Source organism: Trypanosoma theileri (genome assembly GCF_002087225.1).
Source record: "Trypanosoma theileri isolate Edinburgh chromosome Unknown TM35_Tth_10_V1, whole genome shotgun sequence".
Lineage (NCBI taxonomy): Eukaryota > Euglenozoa > Kinetoplastea > Trypanosomatida > Trypanosomatidae > Trypanosoma > Trypanosoma theileri.
In genome coordinates this window covers 441,287-464,970 of record NW_021639852.1, presented here as the reverse complement: position 1 = coordinate 464,970, position 23,684 = coordinate 441,287, and the positions used below count along the sequence as shown (strand labels likewise).

General features: G+C 39.0%; 11 protein-coding genes across 11 annotated transcripts; all 11 read right to left on the bottom strand.

Moving 5' to 3' along the window:
* Window positions 1-849: 849 nt before the first annotated feature.
* On the bottom strand, window positions 850-5,286 carry TM35_000102500 (myosin heavy chain; the record flags this gene model as incomplete). The annotated part of the gene is made up of 1 exon (XM_029024741.1): window positions 850-5,286. One exon carries the CDS (start codon window positions 5,284-5,286, stop codon window positions 850-852), a length of 4,437 nt encoding a protein of 1,478 aa, XP_028884048.1.
* Window positions 5,287-5,717: 431 nt separating this feature from the next.
* On the bottom strand, window positions 5,718-6,842 carry TM35_000102490 (ribosomal protein L15 containing protein; the record flags this gene model as incomplete). Its single annotated transcript, XM_029024740.1, has 1 exon — window positions 5,718-6,842. One exon carries the CDS (start codon window positions 6,840-6,842, stop codon window positions 5,718-5,720), a length of 1,125 nt encoding a protein of 374 aa, XP_028884047.1.
* Window positions 6,843-7,487: 645 nt separating this feature from the next.
* TM35_000102480 (adenylate kinase) lies at window positions 7,488-8,270 on the bottom strand (the record flags this gene model as incomplete). Its single annotated transcript, XM_029024739.1, has 1 exon — window positions 7,488-8,270. One exon carries the CDS (start codon window positions 8,268-8,270, stop codon window positions 7,488-7,490), a length of 783 nt encoding a protein of 260 aa, XP_028884046.1.
* Window positions 8,271-8,618: 348 nt separating this feature from the next.
* On the bottom strand, window positions 8,619-9,731 carry TM35_000102470 (arginine N-methyltransferase, type I; the record flags this gene model as incomplete). Its single annotated transcript, XM_029024738.1, has 1 exon — window positions 8,619-9,731. One exon carries the CDS (start codon window positions 9,729-9,731, stop codon window positions 8,619-8,621), a length of 1,113 nt encoding a protein of 370 aa, XP_028884045.1.
* A 287-nt stretch (window positions 9,732-10,018) lies between these two features.
* On the bottom strand, window positions 10,019-10,975 carry TM35_000102460 (uncharacterized protein; the record flags this gene model as incomplete). Its single annotated transcript, XM_029024737.1, has 1 exon — window positions 10,019-10,975. One exon carries the CDS (start codon window positions 10,973-10,975, stop codon window positions 10,019-10,021), a length of 957 nt encoding a protein of 318 aa, XP_028884044.1.
* Window positions 10,976-11,190: 215 nt separating this feature from the next.
* Window positions 11,191-13,152, bottom strand: TM35_000102450 (uncharacterized protein; the record flags this gene model as incomplete). Its single annotated transcript, XM_029024736.1, has 1 exon — window positions 11,191-13,152. The coding sequence occupies one exon, from the start codon at window positions 13,150-13,152 to the stop codon at window positions 11,191-11,193; it is 1,962 nt and encodes a 653-aa protein (XP_028884043.1).
* Window positions 13,153-13,730: 578 nt separating this feature from the next.
* TM35_000102440 (arabinose efflux permease family protein) lies at window positions 13,731-15,098 on the bottom strand (the record flags this gene model as incomplete). The annotated part of the gene is made up of 1 exon (XM_029024735.1): window positions 13,731-15,098. The coding sequence occupies one exon, from the start codon at window positions 15,096-15,098 to the stop codon at window positions 13,731-13,733; it is 1,368 nt and encodes a 455-aa protein (XP_028884042.1).
* A 418-nt stretch (window positions 15,099-15,516) lies between these two features.
* Window positions 15,517-18,369, bottom strand: TM35_000102430 (peroxisome assembly protein; the record flags this gene model as incomplete). The annotated part of the gene is made up of 1 exon (XM_029024734.1): window positions 15,517-18,369. One exon carries the CDS (start codon window positions 18,367-18,369, stop codon window positions 15,517-15,519), a length of 2,853 nt encoding a protein of 950 aa, XP_028884041.1.
* Window positions 18,370-18,692: 323 nt separating this feature from the next.
* Window positions 18,693-19,787, bottom strand: TM35_000102420 (small nuclear RNA activating protein 2; the record flags this gene model as incomplete). The annotated part of the gene is made up of 1 exon (XM_029024733.1): window positions 18,693-19,787. The coding sequence occupies one exon, from the start codon at window positions 19,785-19,787 to the stop codon at window positions 18,693-18,695; it is 1,095 nt and encodes a 364-aa protein (XP_028884040.1).
* A 331-nt stretch (window positions 19,788-20,118) lies between these two features.
* Window positions 20,119-22,263, bottom strand: TM35_000102410 (kelch repeat-containing protein; the record flags this gene model as incomplete). Its single annotated transcript, XM_029024732.1, has 1 exon — window positions 20,119-22,263. One exon carries the CDS (start codon window positions 22,261-22,263, stop codon window positions 20,119-20,121), a length of 2,145 nt encoding a protein of 714 aa, XP_028884039.1.
* A 906-nt stretch (window positions 22,264-23,169) lies between these two features.
* TM35_000102400 (uncharacterized protein) lies at window positions 23,170-23,682 on the bottom strand (the record flags this gene model as incomplete). The annotated part of the gene is made up of 1 exon (XM_029024731.1): window positions 23,170-23,682. A coding segment is annotated over one exon (513 nt), but the record flags the coding sequence as incomplete, so codon positions are not given.
* Window positions 23,683-23,684: the final 2 nt, after the last annotated feature.

Here is a 23,684-nt window from a genome sequence, read left to right as displayed (position 1 = left end):
ATACATTCTCTTCTTCTTCTAACCATGAAGAGTCAGGTATCATTTGTGCTATGGAAACTCCCATTAAGGTGTGACTGGTTACTATTTCCCAAAAAAAAAAATAAACATAACTCAATATTACGGAGATAAAGAAAGAAAACTTAGAATGGGACACAAGGAAATGTATATTCCCATTTCTATTGAATGGGATAAAGAGTCTCATGTGTTGTAGAATGTGTCCATTTGACTATTCTTATTTAGTTGGAGACTCAAAAGTGTCATTAGATCAGCAGTGTTAAGAGAGCAGCATCCATGTGTGTGTGTGTGTTATCCCTCCTGCGTTAATGGGTACTTTAATGCTTTTGTATTAGTGTGTTTATGTGCATTATCTCAACAATATCATTACCATTACCGTTTCCATTATCATTACCACTAATGCAGTCATCAGTGTCCCATACAATCATTCTCTTTTTCGGAAAGCACTGTGAAAGATGACGCCGCAGTTGTACTGTATCCAACTCCTACTCCACAGGGAAATCATAAATTGGGTTCCACAGAAACTTCACATCAATTGGAAGAGTTGGCGGATTCTCAAAGACTGCAGGATTGTTGCCATAATCCAGTGACACTCTAGAGTGAAACTCTTATCATTACTTCTTAAAGAAGAAAAAAAAATAATAATAAAAGAGAGAAACATATAAAAATATATATATAGTGCATGTCTCATTTTAAAGGGGCATTAAACTTTGACCACAAAGATAAGCGAGAAGAAATCACACAAAGATTATTATAGAAATAAAAGAAAGGAAAAGAAAAAAAAATAATAATAACTATACGATAATACGATAAAATTACTATAATGTCAACAAACTACGAGTGAAAGGTGGGAATATTTGGTTCTGGGGAACTCCTATAGACCTGTTCATCTGAATCAACGACATGAATACTCTTGATGTCCTCCTGTTGATTCTTTTCGAAAGGAACCAATGGTACACGGTCACCGTTTGGGGTGTAGACCCAATAGGTTCCATACCTATCAGGTACACCAGGTGACCAGTCAGATTTAAATGGATTTCGCTCAATAAAATTATTTTTCGTCATTTCACAATAGTCTGTTGGTAATCGAGATTTGGAATCTTGCTTCTGGGATTTTGGCGTGGTATCTGTCATCATCTGTAGGTTGAGACGTTTTTGCTGATCTCGAGATCGTCTATATACCTGAAGACGGTTAAAAGCCGATATAGTACTGGATGAGACGCTTGATTCACGTGCCCAGCTATGGGCCATTCCTGTTGTTATGTTCATGCGATGAATAAGATTCATAGATCCTTCTTCACTAACCGACATGCGTCGTAAAGAGAGAAGTGAAACATCCTCCTGTAAGGCTGGTAATTCATTGCATTGAATTTCTGATGGCTCCTTGTGCGTCAGAGACTCAAGTCTATTTGAGTAACGGAAAGTCATTATTTTATCTTGCATTTCTAACAGTTTTTGTTGAGCAGTGAGGAGTGAGTGCGATAAGTTTTTCTGCTTCTGTCGGTACTCTTCTAATTCTTTCATCTCAATTGCATTTTTAACAACAGGACCAGACTTTCTTTGAGCAATTTCTCTGCGCCTACAGAGTAACGTATACTCCCTTGTTAATTGGGCTTGTGCCATTCGAATTTTATTTATATGCTCTTCCATTCGCTTAACTTCCTTTACTAATCTCTGATCTTCTAACATATTCTGCCAAAGCATTTGCGCTGCTTTCCGTACAGCATCGTTCCTCTGACGTTCTTCTTCACGCTCCCTAGCTAGACTTTCTTCTACCAGAAGCATCCTTTCTTCTTCTTCCAACTCTAGTCGCTCATTTTCTCTTTGACGGGCTACTCGTTCATTCTCAACAAGAGCTTCAATTAAGGCAGTCAATGACTTGTTATATGCAGACTCGGTACCAAGTCGAACTTCTGCCTCAGTTCTTTGCAATAGCAAAAGTGCTCGACGATCAATGATAGATTTCCGTGTCCACCAGTGTTTCTCAACCTCTGTCCACTCTTTTGCCCAAGTATCGGCGTATTCTTCAAAACAACATTCTTCTTCACGAATGATTGACGTACGTGATGATAATTCTTCCAAAAAAAGATCTATGAATGCAAGAATACAACACAGATTATGATGCTCGTATCTTTGAACTTTCTTACGATATTCCATTTCCAAGTCTACCAATTTTAATCTTTCTTCCTCAACTTTTTGAAGAAACCACTGTTTTAGGCGTAATAAGAAAACCTCATAAGCGTTTCCTAGAGAGGTTTTTCGTTCCATAGCTTCTTCAAGTTCAATATCATCTCGCCCATCTTTTTCAGAAATATTGAATCCCATCAACTCTCGTAGTAAACCTCGACTAATGGCTTCATCAGTCAAAAAGAGAGAACGAGAAGAATTTTCCGCGTCTTCAAGGGCTTCTCTCTTTGCTTGGTACTCTTTTTGTTTCTGTTTAAACCAGCGTTCATGAATATCAGCATGATCCTTTACAGACATTTCTTGAATAACTGAAAAGGCGTCATGTTGCTCTTTTTCAAGAAGGTTACGTTCTTCAAGTTCATTATTCTGTAAAAGGAGAATTCCTCTAAATGTTTGAAGAAGATATCTCTCCTTCTGATGTAGTTCTCTTTGTCGCATTTCATGTTGTGAATGTAATGCATATATAGTAGCAGTGATAATGCGAAGTTGGAGACGAAGATGTCGTATGTGTACTTCTCGACGCGAGCGATATTGACAGAGAGCTGTCTGAATGGTGAGAATACAGCCCCTTTGTATAGCACGTACAATAGAAGACAAGTGTTGTGACACATTTGCCTTAAGAAAAACTTTTGTTTTCCCAACTTGTCCCTGATTAAAAGAATGAACACCAGTTCGCCGCATAATTTCCAATGCTGCTTCACGATCAAATAAATTTAAAGGAAATGAAGTTTGAAATTTCTTCACATCATATTCATCAAAATGTCCAAGTGAAGCAATAATAGGAGAGATAGATGTTAAAATAACTCTGTGCGCTTTTACAAAATCAACAAAAGGCAGACGAACAGAAAAGGAATTTTGACGAATTTTTACAGTTTCAAGAACTCCAGCAGATCGCATTTGTACCATGACCTCATTACCATTAAACATATGAGGTTTCTTTGAGCTATGGGGCTTAATACAGCGTATCCAATGAGGATGAGTTCCATTTATTTCATTCATAAGCTGAATAAGTTGATTTTTAAAAAACGATCCAACTGTATATTTAACACTCATTACCGTTTCTGAGGATTTTTGGTTTAAAAGAGAAGCAATAAATGGAATCGTACTAGAACGTATAGCATCTTTTAGAGATTCTTTTGTAGTATCACTATTTTTGGCACGAAATCCATCCACATTATATATAACATCACCAGCATAATGTTTTATTATAAATGAACTACGATCCGTTTTAACTCGAAGAAAATTAGAATGTCCTCCTTTACCATCAAGAAGTCGACCACCGTACAAATCACAGATTTTCTCACGAAATGATAAGTCATTTCCTTTTGCAAGTACAGATTCTTCATCAAGAAGATGTAGAATAGACATTTTATTTGTTATTTTTGAACCGCCATTTGGTCCACAGGATGAAAAATCCAATCCACAAATAAGATCTAAGCAGGGTTGATTATCATAAAAAACAACATTTTCTGTATTAATACCCTCTTTACGACATTCATCCATATCACGTGTAAAGACAACGCTATTATAGTGATTTTGTAGTGTTTCATTCGCCAAATTAATGCATAACTGTTCAAATGAGTTACCATGAGAAAAATTTTCAAATCCAAATATATCGAGTAATCCAATCCATGATACTAAAGATTGATTACTTACCTGAGGAGGTTTTATTAATTCATTTATACGTCCAACTAGCCACAAAAAAAGAGACTCATAGAGAGCTTTAGCAACCCCTTCACATAGATCCAAAGCTTGAGACTGGCGTAATTTTCGAATGATTGTTTCTCCACGGGTAAGATGTGTCGTTGTTGTTAATTCCTTAAAAAATATGTCATCTGATAACCCCAAAAGCTCCTTCACCATTTGTATATGAAGTTTAGCATCCTTTTCAGTCATGTCAATACAACACTCATCATCTGTAACTGTTTTAAACTTTAAGGAAAGCAAATGTAATACTACTCCAACTGTATTCCAAACTTGATCGATATCTGTTGTACTCATGCCAACAAAACGCATTGCTTGCATAACATCATTAAAATCATTAGCGTCATTAACTCCTTCAATTATTGTAGCACCTCCAATAGAAGTACATTGATAATTTTCAGCAGAATTTAATTGTAATTGATCTAGTCGTTGTTGCTTTTCTGTACTATTATCTCTAGCAAGAAGCTGATAGAAGCTATGATAACCACGCTCATCAAAACCATGAGTTACAACACGGGATCGTTCGAGTAGGTATACATTTATTAAAGATCCTGTAACTACAGCACCATTAGGTGAAGGTTTAAAAAATACTTTCATAAATTTCCCAAAACGAGAACTATTATCATTTCTTCTTGTTTTTGCATTACCAAATGCTTCAAGAATTGGCGAAGTCAATCTTACTTTTTTGGTCATTTCTTCAATAGAAGCTTTTTCTTTCAAACTACATTGAGTTGTTGAAACAGCACCAATATATTTAACAACAATTTTTGCTGTCTCAGTTTTCCCAGCACCACTTTCACCACTAACAATAATGCTCTGGTTATAGTTGTCAGAACACATACGCCAGTAACTGTAATGAGCTACTGTCCATGCATGAGGTAAGTTTTGTGAACGTCCTTCAATTACTGAAGATCCTTCCGCAATATATTTTGGCATCTTATCCTCTGTATAGTTTGGAAGCGTAAAATCATAAGGGTTAAGGGCCAACATTATAGGTCCAATATGTGTATAAATAAGGTTTTCATAGTATCGTACACGCACTTGTTCAAGTAAAGTTGCATCGTGAAGGTATGCAAGATCCAGAAGGTCATTCAATGTATTAAATGCTGTTGGTTCCTTGCAGGACTCGAGAATATGATGAATATCTTCCTCTTGTAATGGATAAACATGAAGAAGAGAAGGGTCGTTGAGTAAATCACCCATATAGCATTCCTGTAAAAGAGAAGAGCAACCGTAGACCACACGTGTAAATCCATCTTTTTTTGATACTCTTTTTATAGTTGTTAAACTTCCACGGATCCAACTTTCTGTAGGGTGTTTAAAGTAAATCGTATCACCAACGTGGTATCCGTTATTAGACTGTAAAGATATATCGGTCATTATATCAACTTTGGGTTACTAACCCTTTAAAATATTTTCTTCAGATTTCTTCTAATCTTGGATTCTTATCGTCTACTACTTATCTAATGTAGAAAAAAAAAAAAAAAGAGAAGCAAAAAAAAAAAATTTTATATAATCTTTGGTTAAAAAAAGTTCAAAAAAAAAAAAAGAAATATTTAAATAAATTTTTAAATCGGAATACAAGAGACAGTGCGAGATACGAAAAGAGAGAAAAAAAGAAAAGTAGTACAATCACCAAGTGGTAACGCACGAATAAGAGCTGTAAAGACGCAAAAGAAAAAAAAAAGAAAATATGTTTATTTCTTTTTCTTTTTTTAGATTTTTGTTCATTGCATTCTTTTTTTTTTTTTTCCTTTCTTTCCAAAAAATGTTTCTGCCATTTTCCTCAGTTTCTCGTTTTTTTCCTGGTTTTAAATACGACCAGAAGATCGTTTTAACAAATCAGCCGTATTGTATGAATGCCACGGCAGTACTGTACCCGTTCCTGGTTGATTAAGATGCCACTTTTGGTGGTGCTTCACCATCTCATACTCTTCTACCGTTGCTGGAAAGTCACGGTCTGTTGGTGGCCGCACGTAGTGTGAGTGTCGTCGCCCCGCCTCTGGGTGTGCGTACTTGCTCTCGTCCTCGTACCACCGCACGAGCCAGCCGCGTTTGGCGGGATGAGTGGCGAGGCTCTCGAGTCCCTTCCGCTCCGGCAGGTCCTGGTCGGGGAAGACGGGGTACTCCTCCGGGTGGAGCTCCTGGTAGAGGCCCTCGTGGGTCATGTACACCCCAGTGAAGGAGCCGCCAGCCGCCTCAATCAGGCGTATACATTCAGCAGACGCATTTTGCAGCTCAATATGTATGGGATACGGAACATGGCTTACACCACTACTAACAAGTACAAATCCAGGCCAAACAATCTCACGTTCCGCTACAACTCGTGCCTCACGAAGATGATACAATGTGATCACCTCATTCGGATTAAGACGTCCTGAATCAATTGCCCAAAGAAGTTTACTGAGTTTTAGACGTGAAAATACCAGTTTTCCTTCATATCGATTGCGTGGACCACCAGGTGAAACACGAGGTGCGAGCATAAATCGAGGAGTCATCTTACGCTCTTGCCACTGTCCACGAGCAAACACATTACGCCTATCATTATACCCTCTCGCATACTTCCAGCTTCCACCAATTTTCATCCATCCCATCCTAATCATATTGTGTCCACTTCGCTTTCCAACATATTCCGGAGTCGGAGTAAGATCCCTTCCTGACTGTATAATTTGTGGATTAAGGTATTGATCCCAGTGACTCCATTTATGTTGTATCGTCTTTTCATTTAGTCGAGAGCCCACAACGGGAAGTGGGTGATCTTCATCAAATTCTTTTCTACCAGCAAAGTCTTTCCAGTTATTTCGAGGTTTAGCAAGGAGGTTGTTGCTATTGATTAGTGGAAAGATAGATTTTGCCGGGCTCATGTGCAGCGGTATGGTCTCACGCCTCGGATGAAAGAGGCGATACCGACCCAGAAATTTCGTTCGGGAAAGCATCACCCCAACTATAAATTTTTGCTAATCGGTTCACCTCTAACAATAATAATAATAATAAATAATAAATGAGAAATTCAGTAAGGACGTATATGTCTGTAACTTTGTTTTTGCAGTAGCTCTTTCTCTTTTTTTCTTTTCTTTATTTGTTGTTGGGGAGTTGGGGAGGGGGAAACCTTCCTAAAACAAAAAAAAAATAAAAACGGTTTCTCACAACCCTATTCCCTCTTATCCCGTACTATAGATAAGGCAAGAGAAAAAAAAAAAATAATATACGGAGAAAAGAGTCACAAATATCGCTATAAATACATATGTATATAAATATATATATATATATATATATATATATATATATATATATATATATATATATATATATATATATATATANATATATATATATATATATATATATATATATATATATATATATATATGTATATAATGATGAAATTAATTCAAATTGAAATAATGTACTCATGTTGTATCCAACATAAACGCAAAACACACAGAAAAAAAAATACCCAGTATGATGCTAGGTTGTACGAACTCCACGTTGTTTTCACCCCATTTTTTTTTTTTTTCTACATGAACAGAGAGGGTTAATGCATCATTTCAGGAAAAAGAACCAAAATAATATACTGAGGATCATACCGACACAAATCGGGAATCCACTTGTTCACATATCTCATTGAATACAGTTTCCGTCGAACGGCTACCATCAATACGAACCAAAAAAGGCTTGTAACACTCAATAAGTTCATCTTTTCTCGCCTCAAAGAAATTCCAACGTCGCATAATAGACTCCAGTGAGTTATCACTACCATTCATTGGATCAACTTCCATCACAGGTGAAGCAGGTGCATCCTCGATCTGGTGGTTATCGTGTGTAGTGGTATCAGATTGACGTTCTGTACACCTTTTTACTGCCACTTCACTAGGAACATCTATTAATATAAACAAACGTGGTGATATTCCTGCTTCCTGTAGACGTAATGCCTGAGATCGTGTTTGAGGAAATCCGCTGAGTACCCATCCTTTGTTTGCAGCTTCTCCTTCCCTCACTCTCTCAATAATAAGGTTGGCAGCAATACCACTGGGAATCTCATTACCTTCACGTAATTTACTCTCCAAGATTTTTCCCTCTTCTGTCCCTTTCGCTATTTCGCTTTTAAATACATCAATAGCGTTAATAAGAACCGCACCGTATTTTTCCGCTAATAAGGAAGATTGTCTCTGTTTTCCACTCCCGGTGGCCCCGACAACCATTAGCCTCAATGTCGTCTTTTTTTCAAACGCCTTTAGTAAAAACTCAAGAGGCTTTTCTGGAAGTTCTGTCAATATATCATGAAAAGCTTCTTCCAGAATAACCTTCACATGTTTCTCTTCCATATATGCAACCACATCTTCAGGAAGTTCTCCAGTCGACATCTGTTGGTGACCTTTGTGTTAGTTTATCTTCCTTTTTATTTATTTATTTTTTCTTCTTCTCGTATTATCTATTTATTGCTTTAATACTATTATACTATCACAAGGCAAAGTATAATATTAACTGAAAAACGATAAAAATGAAAAGAAGTAGATTCTAAGAAGTAACTAAAATACCTCCACTCCACCCTCTACAAACACATCGTCATTGACTACACTTTAAAAGAAAAATATTAATAATAATATATATTCTGAGTTCACTCTCTCGTATTCCATTGATAATCCATTTGTTTTGTTTTTTTTTTCTTTTTTCTTCTGTTCGTTTTTATTTTATTTCTTAAACTTATTCCCTTACTTTAGCTCGAGCGTAGCGGTGTAACATCGCATAGAGGGGTCATCTATTGCAGAAAGAGTCAATGCCACATCTAGTACTGCATCTTCAGTCGATGTAAACGATAAAATTTTTTCCGACCGCACCATCGAAGGCAGGAGAATTGTTGCCTGTTTCCAATGTGTGGGTGGAGAATGGGGTGAAGTGCTTAACACCAAATCTCGAAAGTGTACATCAAACCATACTGTAAATCCATCAATAACAGCAGTGTGCCCTGCTTGATCAGGAAAAGACTGCTTCTTGAACACTGGGGAAGATCGAAGATCAAAATGAACATCACTACTTATCACCCAAAGATCATCTTGAGTAACTATAGCCAAATCAAACTCTGCAAATTTTACACCCTCGTGCAGCAAACAAGACGATGGAATCGTATCAATGAGAGGTGATGTATTTTCAAAACGTGCCTCACATTCTAATTTACCGTATCTACTGAAATCGATACCGTCCAAACTACCCCAGAATTTATGGTATCGTTCCTCATAGTATGGGTCGCAGTTCATTGGTGCCACATGTATTGTTGCCCGTTCAGGCACTATTTCCATACGGCGTGAAATACCCAATAGTTGGTTCACTTCATCAAAAAAGTCACGCGCGCGGATGACCGAAAGTAACATACCTTCATGCAACAAAAAGAATCCCATCCATTCCGATACTATTACTGAAATTCCAGAATCTTTTAGAATGGATTCATGCTGAGCTACAAATTTCTCAGCACCACATTCAATAATGTTTTCCATAGTGTCACCAAGTACCGTAATTTTTTCTGATAAGCCATTATCTGCTATAACAAGACTTTGAGCCTGACTTAAAGAAGAAGCCTCAATAGAGAAAACGTGCTTCGCCCCCGCACGTGCTGCCCAGATGGATAAAATGCCCGTGCCAGAGCCCACGTCTACGACTACACGATCCCGCACAAGGGCATCACACGACATCACTTGTCGAAAAAAGGACATCCGCGGTGCATCTTCTAACATGACACGGTGAACAGATGGGTCCGCGTACCCACCAAAGTACTGCTCTTCAATAGACCCAGCGGAGTCATAGTCTTCAATAAATCCCTGAGAACCCATGATGAAGCTGTCAAGAAAAAAAGAAAAAAGAGCAATAGAAAAATATTGTACAAAACCCATTTGAAAAAAAAAAAAAAAAAAAAAAACATTTTCATGATATAAGTATTTTTTTTTTTTTATTTATGTAAAATAATGTCTTTTGATTTTCTTCAAGTTCTGAATTATATTTATTCGCCCAACTGATGTAAATAAAGAATAAAAATGCCCTCCAGAAAAGCCTGGTAAAGCACCGTGGGCGTAGGTAACAGCTCATATTAAATCATTTAAAAATCTTTTAATTAAACATCTTATAATTGATAAAGTTCTGCCACGCCTTTGGACAATTTACGCACTTTTTGAAACATCTCACAGGCCAACATAGCATTACCGTTGCTCTCTGCTACACGTGCCTTTTCATAGAGCTCAAACGCTTGTTGATCCCTTTCCTCTGTAAGAATAGGTGGGTCACGTCGGTACAAAAAATCACCGCGCAAAATGTACTTGCAACAACCATCCCCAACAGGTGATGCCTCATGTAATACATCACAGTAAAAAAACACAGCAGAACCTTTCATTGGCCTTACAGCACCCACACGATTTTCTTGCTTACCAACAAACTTACCACTTTCAATATCACGTTCAAGAACATTCGCTTGTTCACCAGTAAATATCATCGTTTCTCCCCCAATTTTGCAGTCATTAAGGTAGATAAGCAGTGTATAAAGAGACCGTGTATTAAGATCGACAATGGTGGAGCCGTCAACATGAGGAGAGAAGTGACCTCCTGGTCCATACCTACCAAACAATAAGTTAGACGCCAATTCTACTGGCACCCATTTCCCCTCTAGGTCACGTGCAAACAATTCTTCTGCGTTTTCCATTGATGAACTGAAGATCTTTGGTTCTAGTTCAACTACTTTCTGAATACGGGTAGATAATGCCTGTGAAAGTTTCGGGAAACTTGCCTCAATTGTATCAACGACGCGAAACGCACGACTCTCTTGATTACAACTGCATTCATCCATAGCGTCATGTGCGTTTGCATCTTTCTGTTGCCAGAATGTGTAACCCACTTCTTCACAGGCAGAAATGATCTCATCACACTCTTCGTTCGAAAGAAAATTCTCTACGAGAACAACATCCACACTATCATCTACACGACTTTGCGTGACCGCGCCAATTGGCATAGGACTTATAGGGACTACATCAATTAGCTCCTTGTTTATTGGCTCACCCTTGTCAATGATGTTATTGTAGCTGTACATTTCCCGAAAAACGTAAACCACCCGATTCCTCAACCTTAAATCGTAGAAGAAGAAAAAAGAAAAAAAGAATAGAAAAATAATAATAATAATGAGAAGAGCTTTTTTTCTTTTTGAATTTTTCCCTCTTGAAGAAAATGAGGCATGTCATAATGACTAGTTTAAAGCATAAACCTCTTATTTCTAGCAGAATATACTTTAAAAAAAAAAAAATCCTTTTAATCGAGAAGAATGGTGTGGAGAGCCAATTTGGGATCAAACCATGCTTTGGCCTTTTCATCATTGTGCGCAACCGTGCACATTGACATGGCAGCCGTTTGTGCCAACGTTTTTAGTTTTGTATTGTGTGAAATAACGTTTCGAATAGTTGACGTAATTGGAGCGAAAGGTGGCACTGTATACGGCTGAAGTTCGCTTCGACATCCTAATTCCTTGAGGTATTCTTGTTTTTCCTTAGACAAATCTTTTTCATCCATATGTGTCATTTGAATTTCAGCTGTGGAACGTTTTGTATTGGTGAGTGTGTCAAAACGTGCGCTATTAGTTTTTCGCTCCCGCGCTGATGAAAGTGAGTTACCTTCATTAAAGCATGGTAAAATAAGAATACTGCTTCCACGCATTCCCATTCTCCCAACACGACCTATACGGTGTACGTACGATTGCACAGTAGTTGGGGGTTCAAAGTGATAGACGTAGTCCACATCACGAACATCCAGTCCAAATGCGGCCATGTCTGTGCAAAGAAGAAGAGCTCCTTTTCCATGTGGTTGACGTCCATCACGTTTCCACCCACTGATGTAAACTTGATTCTTCTTTTCAGCAGCAGAAAGGGGAGTGGTTGGTTTTGTCTTTTTATCTCCAAGTTCTTGTTGTTTCGAATCTCTCTGATGATTAAGAAATGCATTGTACTGTTCAAGCCGAGATCGCTCACTCATCCCCTCATACATAACGTAGATATGTTTGATGTACAGTAGTGGACGTTCATTTTCTGTAAGAACAGAAAAAAGTTTTTGCACAAATTTAAGTGTTTTAGCACTGTTAAAAAAGATAAAGTGTTTCTTTGAAGCATGAATATTCATCAATTGAATTAAAAGTGGTAGAAATTCGTATGCGTCACACACAACATATCGATTCTGTAACTGTGTAACAAAATCTTCTGCATTATTAAGTACAACAGTGTGCATTATAGATCCCAGTTTAGAACCAATATGTGATGCGTACTCTTGTAACTCACTTGAGGTAGATACTGTTGCACCAACAAAAGCCACATCCATTTGAACACATAATGAGGAAGATGATGATGAAGAAGAAGGTGTTGTAGAAGTTACTTTACGTCGCTTCTGTTGTGGTTCTTCCGTACGTCCATAGGTTGCAATAAACTCCGTCACAATACTACGCATCTCTTCAGAATGAAAGATAAGATCTGCTTCGTCAACAATAAGCACGAACCGTTCTTCATGACATCCACGTAATTGTACTTTAAACCCAGAGTCCACTTTATTTATTTTATTTTTCTTATGTTTTTCATAGTAACGTCGCCTTGTTTCCTCATCTTGTTCTGCAAGTAATTCTTCCATATCATCACATGTTTCATTTGCTGAACGATCAGCTTCCCAAGCGGTTATAAAATCGACCAAATCATGCGGTGTAGTCACGAGAAACGTTCCGGCCCCACGCGCTGCAGTTTTTATCCCCTCGAGTGCAGCAGCAGCCGATTGCATGGCGCCATCACAGAGTGCAAAGCGTATGGCGTGTGGGTATCGAGAAGAAAGATTTCGTCCAACCACAAATGTCTGTTCTGCCAGTACACGTGAGGGTGAGAGAATAACACCAATGAGATCACGTCGCAGTAAGGGGCGATTGTGTGTGGCCACGTAAGCTTCGCACGCCCGCACGGTGCGCTCCATCAGTGGAATCAAAACAGCGAGTGTCTTGCCACTGCCGGTTGGGGCCTCCACAACGGCGCTGTTGCCGGAATCCCTAAAGACGCTTATGGTGCGGGACTGCACAGATGTTGCGTGTGAAAAGAAGAATACATTCTTCAGTGCAAAGATGGTGGCCTTGTGCAGCGGGGGAGACAACTCCTCCCACGGGAGTTCGAGGGCCTCATCATTCCACGCCTTCTCCTCCGGCTCCCACTGCCGTCGCAGTCGCTTTACCGCAATCGCAGACACCGACATGGAGTAGAAAGAACACTAAACAAACGCAGAGAAAAACACAAAGAAAAAAAAGAGGAAGAAAGAGAAAGAGGTACACGCAATGAAACACAAATATCAAAAGAGAAATGCAGAGAACTAAAAACCTCAGAAGGAAAAAAAAAAGAGTTTAAAGGAGAAAGCAGGTAGTATAAAAAAAAAAAAAAAAGCAAAGAAAACAATAACAAAAGAAACATCAAATGAAACATAAAAAGCATAAAAAACAAGACAAAAAAAAAGAAAGAAGAAGAAAAAAAAAATTGTTCCTATCTTCAATCACTATCAAAATGATTACAACCATTTCCAATATTTGGTCCGCAAAAATGCCTCCTGTCCCTTCCTATTTATTTCTTTTTTTTTTTTTCGCAAACTCTTCTGCGATGGATGAGGTTGGTAGGCGGCGGTAGCTAGGTTGTTGTTATCTTTTTTTTCTTTTTTTTCTTTCCTTTCGTTACTGTTCTGTTTTGATGTACTTTCACTGTTATCAAATTCCGTTTCTTTATTTCTTTGTATTGTATACCTCTCCTTGTATAGAAATGTATAACGCAAAAAAAAAAACCGGTCTATTTCACACGTATAAGAGCCACAATAACACCACTCGCCACAAACGCGAGACATGAGATGGAATACACGACAAGAAACCCAAGGTGACTGTAGCGCACAATACCAGCCTCCGTGTGCGTGACAAAAGCGTGCAATACACCGCCGTACACCACTTGTCCAATGAGAGTACCGACGGTCGCACTTGTAGAGAATAGTCCCAAATCTTTCGCGGCGTCAACGGGGGCACCACATTTACGCGGGAGAGTTGCGATTCCGAGTGCGTGGTCAACAGATAGATAAGACGCGCTGCCAACACCGTGGAGGAAACCGACGGCGTACAATAATGCCATATCACGCACCATCAATAGTAACACAAGTGAAGACGCACATATAAATACAGCAGCGTAAATAACAGGTTTTCGTCCTATACGGTCAGAGAAAATACCACTTGGAATGGCACCCACTAAACCACCAAAAAGTGCTGCAATAGATAGTGCCGATGTGATGCGTACCGGAACAGAAGATCCAAATACATCACGTACAAAAAAAACCAGATACACTTGTGCTGCCAAACCAAAATTAAAAAGTGATCGACCGATACATGCGAAAACAAAATCAGGAAAGACACGAAATGAAGGCATTGTGAATGCAGCAGTCACAACATCACAAAGTCGGATAGGAACTTGAGACTGTCGAAGAGGTTCCACATTTGGTATAAAAGACATTGTAATAACAAGACAAAAAAGTGTAGCAAGTACGTAACTACATAAACAATAAGTAACTGGTACGTCAAGGGCCAGCATAGCGTAACCTACACCACTCCCAGTAAGGGCTAGAAGAGCCATTGCACCACTTCCTTTTCCGGTCTGCTCTTCAAGAACATAATCATTCAATAAAGCTGCTATCATACTATACACGATTGAAAGACCCATAGCTGACGCAACTTGTGCAATACATAACACCACCATCATCTCCGTGACTTCAGCAAGAAGAAATAGAAAAAGACCAATAATAGTTACTGCAGATCCATACATCAAAAAAATGGCTCGACTGCCTATGCGATCACTGTATGCTCCAATTAGGGGACTTGAAGCTTGACATATTGCCCCTAAAGTCATTATTGTTCCTACCCACAAACTCTGTGTCCCATCAGTAAGACGAGCGACAGTTTTTGGAATCAATATGTTGCTCAGGGTATTAAAGCACAATGCATAACTAAAAGACATAGACAATAGAATTAAAAGTTCTTTCATGGACATCAATCGCTTCTGTGGCAAAACAGATGTAGGTTGCTGTTCATAGGAGAAAATATATTCATAGTCGCTCGTACCACTAGACGTGTCAAGTCTACTTTTATCTTCATAGTGGTGTCCTTTGACAGCTGGCATGACGTACGAGTATCAAACTCCTCACCGAACTGTCTAGAAATAAAAACTATACTATAATAATAGAAAAAAAAAGATAAGAAAAAAATAAAGATACATTTTAAACAAATAAAAAAGGTAAACAAAAAAAAAAAAAAATAGAAGTGAAAACAAATATATTTTTTTGTTTTTTATAATACACTTTCACATTGATATGTTTCCATTTAATTATATATAATAGAATCCCTACCATATACTTTTTACCTTTCATTTTCTTTTTTCATCTTGCTCTTCACTCTTTCTTTTTTCTTTTTCATAATACTTGTTCTTTTGTTGAAGTTGTTTATGTGATGTATGTGTGTACGTGTAAGTACATATGTGTATAAGTGTTTAACCTCCTTTTTTTTTATTTTTCTTCTTTTTTTTTTTTAATCTTCATTCCTCATCGCATGTTAAATTTAGTGCGGAGGGATTCGTAACGTTTCAAATCTTCTTTTGAAACAGATGGTTTCAACTGGCTCCGTGCCCGTAAAAAGTCAGCCATGCGTACCACCAATTGTGGACCTTCATTGCTGTTGTTTTCCTCTACAGTGTTTGTTGTTGTTTTTGTTATTTCTGCGTCTTTCATAGCGTCTTGTAGCATAGTTTCGACGGCAAACATCATTGCATCTGAGCATAGGGCAAATAAGTCTGCGCCTGTGTACTCTAGTGAGAGCGTGTCCAAGAGGGTGTCGAAGTCCACGTCCTTTGCGAGATTGAACTTTCGTGTGAGTGCGGTGATTGCCTGCCGCTGCTCGTGTCGGGTGGCTGGGATGCCCAAGTAGCAGAGGGTGTCGAAGCGGCCCGGGCGGAGGAGGGCGGGGTCGAGGAGGTCCGGGCGGTTCGTCGCGCCCACGACGAAGACGGCGGCGGCGGCGGTCCCGTCACTCCGCCCGCGGACGGCGCCGTCCATCTCGACGAGGAGCTGCGCGGCCACGCGGTCCATCGCCCCGCCGGCGTCCCCCGCCGCCCCCCGCGCCGGCACGAGCGCGTCGAGTTCGTCAAAGAAGAGAATGCACGGCGAGTGGTCCCGCGCCCGCTGGAAGAGCAGCCGGATGTTCCGCTCGCTCTCGCCAACGTATTGGTTGATCAGCTCAGGACCCTTCACAGACATAAAGTTCATCCCCATCTCCGTCGCAACCGCCTTCGCCAGTAACGTCTTCCCACACCCAGGAGGACCATAAAAAAGAATGCCAGTACGTCGCTTCGTACCGCTACTGAAAAGCTCAGGGTGAAGCAATGGAAGCTGAATCGTTTCGCGTAACTCACGTTTCGCATCTTCTAACCCACCAACATCACTCCAACGTACTGGCTGCAGTTTTGTGGAAACAAGATTGTATCCATGAGCTTTTTGATATTTTTCTAAGATACTTCCACACACATTTTCTGAAAGAACGGGATATACACCCTCTGCTAAAGGCATCATCCTCACAGCTGATACACACTCCTGTATATACGCTACCACATCAGAAACACTCAAACCAACTGTCCATGATGCTACAGAATCGAAAGATAACAACAAACTTTTACAAAGTCCAAACAATCTCTGGGCTTCAGCAAAAATATTGGAGAGAATTAAAAAACGATCCGCATCTGATGGGTTAGTCCCTTTAATTACACCTTCCACATTACAAGCTCTAGCAGCTATAGTAGGTGGTGGTGCTTCTATAGACTCACAAACAAGAAATATCACACGAGTACAAAAATAATCATCATATTTATTATCATTTGAATCAAATAAATGTAAAATCTGTAAATGTTCTGTAAGTTCTTGTGCATTCTTCACAATAAGAGCAACTTCACCTCTACTATGCATGTAATCTGAAATAAGTTCTAGCATTTCCTCATCACTTCGTCGTTCAAGATCTACTATAAGAGCTTCAATCCCATTTGCTCCAAGTGCTGTAGCAATACATTCATATGGTAAGTTTTCTTTTGTTGCGTGTATTACAAATATGCGAGTTTCCGAAGAATGTGATGGAGAATAACAGTAATCCATAGCGTTACGAATACCAACTGTAAGGGATAATTGTGGGTGAAATGTTTTCAATGGAGAAAAAGGTGAAAATAATGGTGTAACATCTGCAAAAGATAAAGAACTACGTAGAGAGAGTAATAACTCTGTCCCATTTCCATTAAGAGCAAGTACACCATATGATTTACCAGAAGAACTCCGAACTTCAGAAACACGGAGTGGTATAGCAATAACCCCATCATGTAAAAGTGATATCTTTGTCGTCTCTGCATAGCCACCCTGAACAATATGTGTAACATGTGCCAACATAACCTCACAAGCATCTGTACACACCAATTGTTGTTCAACAAAAGAACGTGGCGTGACGCGAAGAATAACAATGTCCCCTTCTCCAACGATACGACCATGAAGAATATCCTTTGAAGCACGCAATGCGAGTGTTAATAACTGCTCATATTTATCCCCAAAAAGTGCAGTTAACATAAATGAGGGCCATGCTGGCACAAAAATAGCACAAGAAAGTTCTAACTCTACGTCAAAGTTTGTAGAATTTATCGTTAATGGTGTACCTTTATCATCTTGTATACCGATAAAAAATGACAAGGGAATATTCAGATAAGAATCGGAATATCGTATTTCATCTGATACAACACTCGGTAGAGGATCCAAAAGCAGACTAGCACGTATGTTACGAAATACTTCAGGAGAAGTACGAAGTGTAGGTGGTACAACACCATTAACATCAGCTAAATAATGCTGTTGTTGTTGTTGCTGTTGCCTCTCTCCTTCCTCCTCTTCAGAAACAGTGAATACAGTAGTGTACTCATCATCACCAAGAGATACTAGAGCACCATCGAGAAGAAGTGTGCGTAGAAAAAATTCCCGTGATCCTATGGTCATATTTCCAGTGAGTGAATAATCCAGTATTACCCTACACATATCACTGTCAACCTCATCATAGTCTCTTTGACCTGTCGGTTGCACATTTTCCTCTACCACAGTTTCTCTAGCAAGAGGAGGTGGTAGCACAACAACAGTTGTTGTTTCGCAAAGTACTCCAGCCGTTGCCGGAATCAAATCAACTACAGAGAGATTAACCGGGCATCCATCGCATGCTGGTATCACTTGACCCAAGTGCACCTCTGCATTCTGTGTTATGAGTTTGTGCAGAAGCGGAAGCTGTTCCCCATCTGTGTGATTGTTCCTTACCACGAAACGCTTGTAGTCATCTAGCGTCTCAGCACGCAGAATACATCTCTCAAGATGTACTGGAGAAATCATTTATTGGATATTCACACTCTAAACCACACCACAATAGAACTAGAAAAAGAAGAAGAAGGAATTAAAATCCAGAATAGCGGCCCAAAAAAACAAATATATATATATATATATATATACGTATGTATAAAGAATTAAATAAATAAATAAATAAATAAATAAATAAATATATCAATAAAAGTCAATGAATCTAAAAAAAAAAAAAAAAAAAAAAAACTCTCACACAAGGTACAATTTAATCGCATTAAGATATCCAAAAATAAAAAAGCAAAGAGTCATACGTATAAACAGTTCCACTATTGTTCCCATACTTTTTTTTTCCCTTGTCACAATTTTAGTTGCGTTAAATCACGCAACGTTAACCTAATGGGGATGTCAAAGGGAATAAAAAACTGCCTGAGTTCATCCACTCCACACTTCTCACCAAGTACATCACTTTTAAAAGCTAAAAGACAAGCTGTGAGGTCCACTAATGACGGTTTCTGTGTTGTTTTTATTTCATGGGTGTGTATCAACAACATTTCGTCAAGACAAGATTGATTTGTATGATGCACAGTTGAGATGGGTGTTTCACTTAGGAAATTTTTAATCGCTCTAAGAAAATTCTTTCGATTATCCCATATGTAAGGTGGAAACAAAGCCGTGGAACCACTTTCCGCTTCTTCCATATACATCAAACATCGCGCAGTAGTAGAGAGGTATTCAGCGTATGCAGCGAACATAGCTCCCACATCTCCAAGATGTTTTCTTACTGCTTCCCATATGGCCTTTTTTTTTTCGGTATCACTCAATAATTGAGTACATTTATTTGCGGTAAAGAGCTTATTTTTTTTGCGGATTCGCAATGCAACGTACCTACAGGCAATCTCAAAACGTGTTTTATCAGAAAATCCTAATGCTTTCCAGAACATTGGACCACATGGAATACCATTATAGCTAGAAACTGCCGTAACTAATATATCATCATCTTTTTTACTCCAGGAGTGTGAATCTGATACTTCTTCTGCATTCTCTTGCATCGTTGTTATATGAATCTCACGCTGTAATAGTGGAAATGATGAGAATGCTTCACGCCAGCGGATTTCATCCTGTGAGAGTGGAATTTGCGCGTATCGTGGAATCCCTCCCTCCGCATAAATACCAGCATCTCTAAAGGGACCAAGAGATAAACTTTGATTCATATATGTATTAAGATAGTACAGTGGTAAAGAAGAATTGGCACGTTCAGGTTCACGTTTCCTCATAAGACGTCTACGTATCTTAGTGCAGTTGTTTGATCTAGAAAGAGCTGCTCTAAGTGCTGATATACGATTCATCGCTTCTACAAGCTCCGTGTATTTCTGCTGAAGTTCTATTTGTAGTTTAGAATTCATCAGAAGTGCTTCATTCACATCCTCTAGAGTAATGCCAAGGGCAGTCATCTACTATTGAACAGTCAAAAAATAAAAAAAAAAAAAGAAAACAAGAATAATTAAATAAGAATATTTATAAAAATAAAACATCTTGCATAAGAACATCTACATATCTCTAGATATTACAATCAAAGACAATATAAACATATATATATATAAACACCGATGAGGCTGTTAATGCAAAATAGACGTATTTTTAACTATCAAATTCAGCTTTTCTTTTTTCCTTTTTATTATACTCTATAAGTTCATTTTAGAAGACCTGGAAGAATAAAGATACAAAATTTTTTGTTAAACAGAGTTTTAATTTTTTATTTTATTTTTACCTCCAATATTTAATTTATTCATCCTTCTCTTCATCTTCTTCGTCAGCAAGTCGTTTCTCGTACTCCTCCCATTCCCTTTCTTTTTGCTCGCGCCGTTCACGGAAAAAGCGTGCTTCTTCCTCTTCCCGCTCTTCTACCAATCGGAGTTGCTCAAGCAATCTCTTTGCCTCATGATAACGTCTATTGGCAAATAATGATGCTTGTTTCTGAATGCGTCGTTCTGATTTTTTCTTACTGGATTCATTCTCTTCAAATGACTCCTTCGCCATAGCTATCCAAAATGGTGCAGTTCGTGCAAAAAAATCTGATGTCTTTTCGTCTTTTTGTGGTGTAGGTACAGCAGCACCAGCAGCAAGCTGAGCCAGAAGCTGTTCTTTGTGTACTTTAAGACCTTTCTTACCTTTTACTGTTGTAATGCCCTCCACAATATTTATCGCTGGAGTTACAGCCGTATCAAGTTCTGCTGGAATCGCCATTGGTGCCTCGTCGCCGTCATCCTCCACGTATGCAGTGTTATTACCTTCATTGACGTCGTCCTCGTCATCATCGTCATCCTCATTATCAAAGTCAAATGCAGCGCTGACAACAGTACTACCGCTCTCCCAAGATCCAGCATCGCTAGCCTCACCATCTTTACCAAGCCAAACAGTACTGGAAAGATCTTGCGACAACAACACGCGGTAAGTATCACATGTGTTGAGGTTAAGGCTGAAGAGGTCAGACATCGTAACCTCACGGGTACCAGCCTCAAATTGACCACCGAATAAATAAAGTGTATTGCCTACAATAAGCATCGCAGCATTCATGCGACGATGAGGGTAGATCTGACCCCGTTTATTCACTTCATAGCTATCTTTCATATCGCTGGTGAGCAATGCAGTACCACTCTCACCTCCTTCCTCTTCATCATCTTCTTCCTCTTCATCATCATCACTTGAAGTAGAATCATCAGTAGTATGTTGTAAATTAAGAGCTTTTAATTCTGCCTGTAGATCATCATGAACCGTCTTGCTAGCCGTTGTTGTTTTCTTTGCACGAAGTACAATAGGGTAAAAACGTTTTGTATCCATATGAAAGACGAACAGGTCGTTGTTAAAACTTGAGACAACCTTTCCACCAGGTGACTCAATATCAACAACTCCGCCAAAGATATACATTTTTTTGTCTTTAAAAGTAGACCCAACACCTGAACGAATTGGAGGTGGGATACCTCCTAATCGAATTTTTGTCCAAATTGCAAAATCGTCTTCTTTTTCAGTATCATTACCCTGAGGAAGTTTAATTGTCCAAAGATCATGATGAACAGTTGCCTGTGATTTTTTAAATCGGTTAAATTTCTCTGCGGAAAAACCACCATATACGAATAAAACGTCATTGTGAACAGCCATACTATGACCACTTCGTGGATGTGGTGATTCAGCGTATGGAGAAGTTTTTACAGCTGTCCATTTACCAGCCCCATCCAAATGTGATAACACCCAAAGATCATTAAAATAGTGACATTCTTGAGCGTTATCATAGAAACCTCCAAATAAAACTGCATTACGACGCCACATACACATGCGATGACCGCTACGAGAAGATGGACCACCTTTAAGATTCTTTAATTCTTCCCATTCATACTTTCTTGAGTCAAAGCGCCAAACATCTTTAAAATGCAAGAACTGTGACTGCGACTGAGACACAAATTCTCCACCACAAATAATAAAAAAATGCTTGTAGGTGACACCCTGACTACTACTACGTGGTGGTGGATTAACCGCTGTCACAAGCCGTGACCACTCGTTTCGCTTAATGTGGTAGAAGTAAAGATCATTGAACGCAACCGTTTTCTCACCATCCCAGTATTCGCCACCAAATACCAGCAACTGCTGGTCCCTTTCAGGATGTGGCGAAAAGACGACATTCGCGCGAGGACTTGGTGGAGTGACGTTTTCCTCTTCAATTGTTGTGCGTGTCTTTCCCTCCATCTTACGGATGCGTGTGAGGGTGACCTCTGGTGCCTCTTCATTATTGAAACCGCCGCCCTCCAGCCCGTCGGCGGCTTGCGGGTGTTGCGAGTGGAGGTTCTTCGTCCGCTTGTGGGCCTGGCGGCTGGCCCGCTGCACCGCCTTCTCCGGCCCCTCGTGGCGCCGCCGCCGGTCCCGGCCCTTCCCCATCGCTCTCTACTCGAAAACCAAACAGGCTTCTGCGCTGCGCTCGGGTATACTCTATCACACAAAACCCAATAGGAAAGAGAAGAGAAAAGAAGAGAATAGCAAATCATAAAGGTTTAAAATAGGAAATTTATACAACCAGTTTGCGCAGCGACCACTACAGAAGACATTCAGGAAAAGTACCAACAAAACAAAGAAAACAAGACACACAAGCACACACAAAAGAACACACACTCTATAACTGTGCCAGTATGTGACTAAAAAATAGAGGGATAAAACATTCCGGTATTCAGTTAAAAAAATGAAAACCAACCCATAAATAGATTCCATTGCATCTCACTTCGTCCATTTAAATTTTTAACATTATCTTGCTCCACATTCAAAGAAAAAGCATAAATAAATATAAAAACCACGAACGCAGCGAAAACAATTCTATATCATACGAATTAACTGGGTATTTCTTTTTCATTCCACAAATAACCACAAACTATATCACCTCAATTCACAAGGTTACCCCAAAATCTGCTTTGATCTCACCTTTCCAAAAAACGTGAAAAAAAAAAAACGGTCAACGAATTGGTATATTACAACAAACGACCACGAATTAAGAAAGTCAAAATAAAAATAATGAAACATCTGAATTTAACATTGAATACAATGAATTATCAGACATGTAATGAGTTTTCACCAATTATCATAAAAAAGGTTTTTCTCCATACACCTTCATTATATTTGCTTTATTTTCCATTAAAAATAACAATTCCAAAAATATTAAAAGTATTACCTTCTCAATTCATGTTTTACAGATTAAAAAAAAGGGGAAGAAAAAAAAAAAAAAACAAAAATAAAAAGATTGGGGGAGATAATAACAATAATAAAGAAAGAATTTCGTTTTAAAATATCTCAAACCTACTCAACATTGCGAACAGAAGTTGTTTCCGATGTTTCCCGAGATGCCTGCTCCCTTTCCTCACGTGTGGCTCGAACAAAGCGCATGTATGAGAAATACATAACTAGCGTTGCCAAAAACGCCAACACTGAGAGGCAAGCCAATATAATGAATGATGTCTGGATGCATTTGCGCCCAAAACAACGGACGTTGCCATCTTCATCGGTGAAGGAGTGCTTTGTCATCAATTCGCCAAACATAAAACGGTTACAGATCACAGCACCAATTAGATCAAAGAGGAAGAGGCTGTTGTAATGCTTAGCCACATCAATGCTGTAAATCGTCCGTACAGTCAACACAAGTGCAGCTGCGTACGACCCATTAAGCAATCCACCAAAAAGCATTGGAAGAATTAATGCGTTGGTCGGTACAACGAGAAATAATATTGACGACAGACAAAGAAAGCAAGACGGTGCACAATAGGCGATGATAATTGGAATACGTTTTTCCAGTGGCCGGCTTGCATTCCATGCCT